This window comes from Triticum dicoccoides, chromosome 2B, assembly GCF_002162155.2.
Source record: "Triticum dicoccoides isolate Atlit2015 ecotype Zavitan chromosome 2B, WEW_v2.0, whole genome shotgun sequence".
NCBI lineage: Eukaryota > Viridiplantae > Streptophyta > Magnoliopsida > Poales > Poaceae > Triticum > Triticum dicoccoides.
In genome coordinates, this window is record NC_041383.1 from 121,965,718 (window position 1) to 121,974,204 (window position 8,487).

The following is an 8,487-nucleotide window of genomic DNA, read 5'->3' on the forward strand; positions in this document are numbered from 1 at the left end:
TGGCGTCCCGGCCAAGCCCCGCCGCCGCCGTCCCGGCGTCGCGCCGCCCGGCCGCGCCGCCGGCCCCCGCAACCGCCGTCATCCCGCTAGGAGCCCCCTTTCCTTTTAAGCTTTGCTAGTCTTGATACCCATGGTAATGGGATTGCTGAGTCCTCGTGGCTCACAGATTACTACAACAACAGTTGCAGGTACAGGTTTTGTGATGATCATGATGCGAGAGCGATGCTTGCTTGCGTTGAGTTCTTCTTCTGCTTCTTCGATCAGGGGATAGGTTCCAGGTCGGCAGCCTGGGCTAGCAGGGTGGATGTCGTTTGAGTTTCTGTTTGTGTTTCATCCGTAGTCGGATATTGCTCTTATGTATTGTGCTATTGTATTCGTGTGGCATTATATGCCTTTTGTATGTATCCCCATCTATTATGTAATGTTGATGTAATGATATCCACCTTGCAAAAGCGTTTCAATATGCGGGTCTATCCTTGGTCGGACCATCGAGTTCCTTTTGGATAGGGTCGCATATTGGGCGTGACATACAAATAGTTAGTTAGACTAGTATGTTGTATCACTAATATATGACTCACCACTTTCTCTCACAAAGGTTGTTGGGAGTCACGCTACATCCGGTTGTAAGCTTGTGGTAGCCTGCTTCTCTTCCTCTCATCTCCTCTCTCCTTCAACTAAACACAAATCCGATGTGGCATTTCTTATAGTCCGTCTAAATAACTCTTGCTTGCTCTTACATTACGTTTTGTAAATACCAGTTTATAAAAAGTTACGTTTGGGTAGGAAAATAGGAAAACTGGTCGATGCACACCAAACTGACTTACCTTGTGCGCCTATCTCATGAATCACAATCGATGCACACCACGGAGGCACACAGATCAAAGGACGAAGAAGGAACAAATCAAGATTTGTTTTGATCATTAGGGAAAGTATTGATCTACTAAAGGAAAGAAGTTCTTGCATTACTCATTTTCGTCGGAATTGTAATAAGGTTAATGACATCTTGGCTAAATTTGGTAGGTTGCAAAGCCGGACTATGGTCTGGCTTGGCTTTGGCCCGGATGAGGTCTTGGAACTTGTGGGACCAGATTGTAACACCTGATTGTTGAGTAATGCAAGAATTTATTCGCAAAAAAAAACAGAAAAACACCTTATGCATGTCCAGCAAGTCTGATGCTAAGTACAAGTACACGGTATTATTCATGCTTGACATCTAATCTATATCTATATCTATACCTCTATATCTATATCTATATCTATATCTATATCTATGTCTATCTGTATCTATATCTATATCTATACCTCTATATCTATATCTATCTATATACTACTATTAAAAGAGCAAACATGAATTCCCCTAAAACCACCCAAGCAAATGTACACAGGATAATTAGAGCCCTTAGATCTAATCCAATTACTCAAATCTAAGAGTCCATAGTAATTTCGTGGTCTGCCAGCCAATCGAATGGTTCAGATTCGATGTTCTGCCCGGTCAGATCGACCGGATGGAGCACATCAACAAACCGCTAATCCCGCCAGACAATCCTTCGTCCACGCCCCACGCACACCGCATCTTCCTCGCTAACTCCTCCGGTTATGTGGGCGAGAATGAGGCCCTCAGATCCCGTCACCGCCCCCACGCCATTGGCACAGACCCCCCATCCCGTCGCTAGGTGGAGGATGCCGCGGAGGCAGCCGTGCCAACGACGAGCGTAGGACGCGGGTGGACTTCCCCTCGCCCTGCTCTGCCGCCCCTCCAGCCCTCATCATCCTCGCGCTTCTCCCGAACCGGCGTCTCCCGTCCGCCTCGGCGCCTTCCGTAGCAGGCCAGGGCCGGAGCCGAGAATGAAGCGTTCGCACGCGTCCATCTCTCCCTTCGAGCCCCTTCGATGCGCCCCCGACTGTCGCCGCCATCTTCACTGGAAGCTCTACGATGATCAAGGTAATCCCCAAACAAACCATTGCCTGCTCACGATTTCAGAAGAGAAGCGGGGGAGTGTATTCATGCGATGAGTAAGAAGATAAATTTGTGTGGTTCAGACACCGGATCAATTGTTAGCTGCCCCGGTGGTACTGTGAGTGTGTTACTACGTCTGAAATTACATCTAAGCTAGCAGCTTCCTTCACAGTCCTGCCGACCTCACCGAGCTGCAATTTCTGAGTAGTTTCCATACACTAACTATCGGAGTTAGAGATGCCTTCAAGCACAAACTCGGCGACCCCCAGCAAGGCGACCGAGCACGGGCAGCCTCTGGCCAGCGAGCAGGAGAAGCTCACCACGGAGGCTAAGTTCAGAACTACATGTAGGTAGGTAGATGGATGAGAATGAGATACCTTTTTCCTTTTTCTTCAGTTTATCTAGATCGGCCGATCGCCAAGGCATGTAGCTGTTTGTGATTAGTATTGGAAGTGCAAGCATTCTCACATAGATAAAAGAAAATGGTTGTAATCCGCGCAGGGAGTGATTCTCTCTAATTCATGGGAGCGCTCACAAGGCTGTAATCGCCGTGAAGATTCAGCGGTTAGCTCTCACTAATTCAGGTCGAGCACCTGCACCACGACGGCGGCAGTCACTATACGGATATCAGGCCAGTTGCATATTTCTGCCTAATATTTTTATTTATTGTTGCAGACTGGGGAAGGATGCCGAAGATGTAGAGGTTGTTGCCCCAGTGACGCTGGAGCCCATTCAAAGGAACAGAAGATGCGCGTTTTTCCTCCTGACCATTTGAGTGGTGTTCTGTGCAATTTATGCTTGTTTTGAAAATTTGGTTATAGACGTCGAATTTATCTCCAATCATCTGTTGTACTATATCTTCTACAATCTTTCATATTTTAGCATGAATTTTTTAAAATTTGTGGTAGGAAGCTTGTATGTCATTCATGGATCGGACAACATACATGTGCTATTTTCTTTTGATTATCTCCTTCCAGACTGTTCGGGGTTTCTAGATCAGAATAGTTTGTCCAATATACCTCTTTGGGTCTCAGAGAATTCAGAATAAGTTCTTACAACAATCCTTACTAGATAAATCATGTATGATACCATGCTTGCACCCTTATTTGCAGCTGTATTTCAGGTTATTGCTCAGTCAGGTTAGTTTGTTTTTTCTGCTTTTCGGTTCACATCTGTTGGCATGAATTGACCTGTGCACTTGGTACTAGCACTGATGATAATTTGAACCTGTCAGACGGGGAAAGATATGCCCATTACGAGTGCATCTAGATTCAGTTTGAGGAGAAAGAGTAGTTAATTCAGCTTGTGGCATGCACCCACACTTGGTAACCAATTAAGCCTTTTTCATTTGTGTCTTAAAAGTACTTTTGTTAACATTTGCAAGCTAACAGAGGATCTACTTTTGCTAATAGTGGTCAAATAAAAGAGGATCCAGAGTTCCAGACTCTGTGTTGTAGAGAATTATTCTTTGCCAACAATAGTTTTGCTAAGTTGCTCTTGCCTCTCAGTGTTATTAGTCTGAATATTCTATGCAGCTGAACTCATTACTACAGAGATTTATAGAAACACAAGGAATGATTGCTGATGAAAGAACCACAGATAGATCTGGGATTTCTCCATTGGCCAATAATTCAACTGCATGTTTTAGGAACCACAAATAGCTTTGGGTATTTTCTTTGTACGCATTAATAATTTAATATTATCTTGAGAACTGAAATAAGTATTTTGTCATATTTATTTAAAACTTTTCGCATTAATAGTGCCATAGACGTGCAATGCATAGATTTATTTTTCTATGTTTTTATGTTTATTTCCACCAGACTGAAAATATAAGCTCCTTTTTCGTGAAAATTGTTATTTCCTTATGGTAACCATTTCCATACGAACTGCTATTGTTTGCTTGCCGTTTTTCTGTTGCGTCATGTCCACTCCACAACCTTTATATGGAATCCCGAAGGTAGTTGAATTCATCCTATTTCATTTTGATTTTAATGCTTTAGTACTATGCAGTGGCGGAGCTAGGGTAAAATCCTTGGGCGGGCCAAACAGGCCAGATTAAAGCAAACCTTACTAATTTTCCTATTAAGAGTCTCTCAATCTTCACTATTTGGTGCTACACTGGGCGGGCCATGGCCGGGTTTTGCCCCAACGTAGCTCCTCACTGGTACTATGCATTTCATCTTCTGATGGCAGAATTTTTTTGCGCTTCAACATTTTAATAAGTTGTTCAAGCCTTCTGAATTTACTTCATTTGCGTCCTACACTTAGCTATAATTGTTGTATGTGGCGATTTAACTGTCTATGCCCTAGATCGCTTTAGTGAAAGGGCGGAGGTTATTAGAATAGAGATCGTGCATTATTGCACGTGCAAGTTTGATAGAGACGTGCATTGCACGTGCACGTTTACTAGTTACCTACTAATAAACCAGGCATTGTTTCTGGTTGTCCGTCATGGTTGTTTTGCAAAAAAGCACCTCAGTTTACAGGAAATCAACCCGCAACCCTGTTTTAGTGGCACCCAGAGAAAACGTTTCACTTTTACAAACAAACCCTATAGGCATTTCAATTCTGTCCGCAGTCCTTTCCTTCCTCTTATCCACTCTGCGTCGGCGGCTACGCCCATCCCGTCGTGCGCCGGCGGCCGCCGTGCCTTGCGCGGGCGGATGGAGTGCGCTCGCCGGGAGGATGGATAGCGCGGAGAGGCGCGTTCGCGCTCTAGATCCTGTGCGCGGGCCTCGCGCCTCCTTGCACCGCTCCCGCGGCCACTCGCCACCCGCCGTTGCCGGCGACCACAAGCAGCAACCGTCGCACCTCCCCGCGCGCCACCCGAGGCCCCAGCCACGCCGCGCCGCCGTCCTCCGCAACCCCGGCCTCCTCCTCGACCTCGCCTCTCCGTGCGAACAAACGGCGTCGCCGCCGGCGGCCAAGGCCACCGTGCTTGAGCTGACGGGCGCCGACCTCATGAGGCTCATCTCCGAGGTGTTCGCCGTGCTGGCCGACATCAGCTGCAGCATCGTGATGCCAGGGCGTGGTCGCATCGCGGCCGCCTCGCCTGCCTCGTCTACCTGCGGGACGAGGATGTGGCCGCTGCCGGTGTGGAGCGCATCGAGGCCCGCCTCGCCCCCCTCCTCCGCGGAGACTCGGAAGCCAGCGGTCACCAAAACTTCTGCTCCCAAGGCCCCCTTTTCCATCCGCCGTCACCGCGCTCCGAGCGTGAAATCCTCAGCTTCAGGCTGCCGTCAGAGGAGCCGCCTCCGGAGAGGAACGACGGGGCTTGGATGAGCATGTGGAAGGTGCGGACCTGCACGAGGCGCCGACCAAGACGGGCTGTTCTTATCCGTTGCCTACTTCCTAAGCAACTCCGTCTCCATCGAGGTCTGCAATGCTTTTCTATTCCCATTTGTCTTTCTATCTGTTTATTCATTCCACTGTTGATAGGTACATGACACTGCTGTCTTTTTTTTGCTGATGCATAATTACTTCAGCTTCTTTTTTCCGTTGCCAATAGTCATCTCCTCCTTAAGATGGGGATTAGAAGCCGGCAGGAAAACTATGGTTCCCGGATGAAAAAGAGGCGCATAAAAGTTGCAAATTTTGAATAGCAATTCCTATGTATATATGAATGTGCTAATGGAGGTAAGACAAATTCCTAATTTAATAATAACCCCTCTGTCCTTTCTACTGCTTCATGTGTGTGTGCCTGGCTGCCTGCCGCTGTTGTGCATCTGTTTGCTTGGTGTTTTTTCAGACATTGTGTGAGAGAGCGAGACGATTGAGAGATTTATTTGTGCTACCGCTCGTTTGAGAGCAGGAATGTGTAATATATATTTTTGCTGATTTTGAAGATTGTATCCATAACGACAATGATGACATGAAAAAAAAGAATATCAGTAACTACACTTATCCTTGATCTGGTCTGAAAGATAAATATTGTATTTATAATTGTGTAGCTAGGTTTCAGATATTGAAAATATTGCATTGCTAAGTACATTAGTTTATATAAATCAATCATCTGGGTTGTCGTTTTGAATAATTTAACACTATACATCATAGGACGATTGGTGTATATATACTTTACTTCATGACACGGTTGTCACGATTGTTGCAGGGCTGTGTTGCAGGACTGATTGGAGGCAACCAAATCTTGGAGAATGATGGAAGATAATGGACTCCAGCTTTTAGGAATGTTATATAAGGATCCAATTTCAAGCTTTGGACTGTTCCATAAATTTGCTGTTGAGAATCAGGAGGTTGGTTTTTCCTTTGTAAATTTGGAATTTACTTCACACTACAAGTGGAAAAGTAGACTATCAGTTCAAAATTGTGTATCTTCATAACTGTTAATGTAATCTTAGCCTCCTAGGTGATCATTGCATAGGTCTACTGGAAATTGGTGCCAGAGGAGCTCTCGATGAAGTTCCTACGAGAACCAAAATCAATTCTAGATGCATCAGATATATCAATGGAGGAAGCATGGTTCCCAGGTGCAGTGCTAACATTGCTGAATGTTGTCTGCTACCATAGCCTTCCTAAAACAGGACAACACAATTATTATCTGGAGGGACGAGGGATCTGATGATTATCCAGTGAACTGTATGTCTTTGTAGGACCTTCGCACTCAACTGATGTATGCATCTGTTATCAAACTGAGAGTAGGAGGTATGCATAAACCTTTAATTTTGGGAGACATAACCACTCTTCGAATCTTAGCCAGATTCTTCCATCTCTAGGATTTAACTTTCTGTGAAAAGAATTTCATGAACACGCAAAGATTGCCAACTAAACTTTGTACAAAAAAGGTAGACGTGATAAATCTATTTATCTCTCGCCGAACTACTCTGAATTTTGTGGTACCTGGTGAAGATTAAGAAAATATATGCCCTGCTATATTTAGTGATAAATAAGATACCAAATGTGACTAAATAGTTCTGCTTAAGCGTATGTACCTGCACTCTTTTCATATGGTATTGTCAAAACTTCGGCTGAGAATATATTAATAGTTGTTTCAAAATGTTTCCTGTTCAGTCAAGACCTTTGGGACATTACCAAACGCTATTGGACAAGAAGATTGATGGTTTTCAGCAAGTAAGATAATAGTTCAAGTATCGAAGGGACGTACGACTTTTGGTGCATTGTTAGGAAAATTGTATTGAGTGTATTTCACGTTTCTGCTCTGTCTCCATTTTGCTATGTCCTTGAAGTTCTTATGTCACTTGCTATTTTGAGTGCCCACTATCATCTGAACATGAAGTAACATGAGAAGTCAAAGTTTTGTGCATGCCTTTTCTTTAATATGTTCAGATTTATAGCTCATGAGAGTAATGCTTAAGATTGATATTTTAGATACCATTTTTGTATTTAAAGTGCAGGCCGAATTTCTTACTCCTATAACTAAACCAATATATGCTAGCTACTTTGTGTCAGGCGTACTTTTTGGTTTCGTTCATGGTGCAGGTTAGCTGGTTATTTACAAGTGTGTGGAGCATCCAAAATTCAAGTAAGAACACCATGCTTCCTTGGTGTGTCCATAAATATATCTCCATGCTGGAGCTGTCAGATGAGTACGGGTCAAATGAAGAATGACAAAAACGCCCATGACTATTTCAAACTGTTTTATTTTTCCTACATTCAGCCAACCGGAGTATCCTGCTCTCCCTTCTATAGGTTCTACAGTACATCTAAATCCTTATTCTGTCGAATCAGGTACTTGCATTCTATTGTTCAAGATGTGTAATTTTTCTGTTGATTAACAAAATCATTGACTTATGAAAGAACTCTTATTGACGAAAGTGTACATGCAATGAGTTATGCAGTTCACATACAACTTTTACCAAAAGATGGGTTTCCTTTACTCGGTTCATTTATTATTCTGTAGTAATCAGTCATGTATTCCTGGAGTTTCGAAGGATCTCACATTTCATGTTGTCTATAACTTAGCATGCTCGTAACAAGGGTGAAGGAAATATTGTGTGAGATTGAGTAAAAATCTAAGTATGTGTTACGGCCGTAGAGGCCCACCGGGCAATTTTAGCCCACAAGTTATCTTAGGTTAATTCTTACGCAAGTTATCTTAGGCTAGTCGTTTTGAGGTTATAAATATTAGTTGTAAGATACCTTTTGAGATCAAGCAATAAAGATAGTTCTATCATATTGCCCGGCTCCAGAGGAGCCGGAAACCCTAGCCGACAACAGCCAACCGCCGCCGCCCCTAACCCTAGCCGTGACGGCGCCCACTCGCCGGCGCGCCCGCTCCAGCCCTCGTCCACCTCCACCTCATCCCTATAACCTGCGTAGCCGCGCTTGTAGGAACCCTAGTCCTACCAATTTGGTATCAGGTACCCGGGTTTCGACCATGTCTTCTCTACCTCCAAATCCACCGCCGCTACCACCGCCGCTGCCCGTCAACTCCACCACCGCCGCTGCCGCCAACTCCTCCACTGCCGCCGCCTCCGCGCCGGGCGCCACGACCTCGCTCCTGGCGGGCGTCACGGCGTCGCTCTCGGCGCCGCCCCTCCAGGCACCCGGCACCG

General features: G+C 45.1%; 1 protein-coding gene across 10 annotated transcripts; it reads left to right on the forward strand.

Annotated features, from left to right (window-relative positions):
• The first annotated feature begins 4,420 nt into the window (after positions 1-4,420).
• On the forward strand, positions 4,421-7,778 carry LOC119362516. 10 transcript variants are annotated; one of them, XM_037627754.1, is made up of 7 exons: positions 4,421-5,332; positions 5,443-5,593; positions 6,066-6,207; positions 6,336-6,441; positions 6,565-6,616; positions 6,983-7,042; positions 7,412-7,778. In XM_037627754.1, the coding sequence occupies exons 3-7, from the start codon at positions 6,109-6,111 to the stop codon at positions 7,689-7,691; spliced, it is 597 nt and encodes a 198-aa protein (XP_037483651.1). In that variant the 5' UTR covers positions 4,421-5,332; positions 5,443-5,593; positions 6,066-6,108; the 3' UTR covers positions 7,692-7,778. The 10 variants fall into 10 exon arrangements, 2 of the variants coding, with proteins under 2 accessions (XP_037483651.1, XP_037483652.1); XR_005173446.1 differs by lacking the exon at positions 6,565-6,616 and having other exon boundaries at positions 6,321-6,550; XR_005173447.1 differs by having other exon boundaries at positions 6,321-6,441; positions 6,983-7,778.
• Positions 7,779-8,487: the final 709 nt, after the last annotated feature.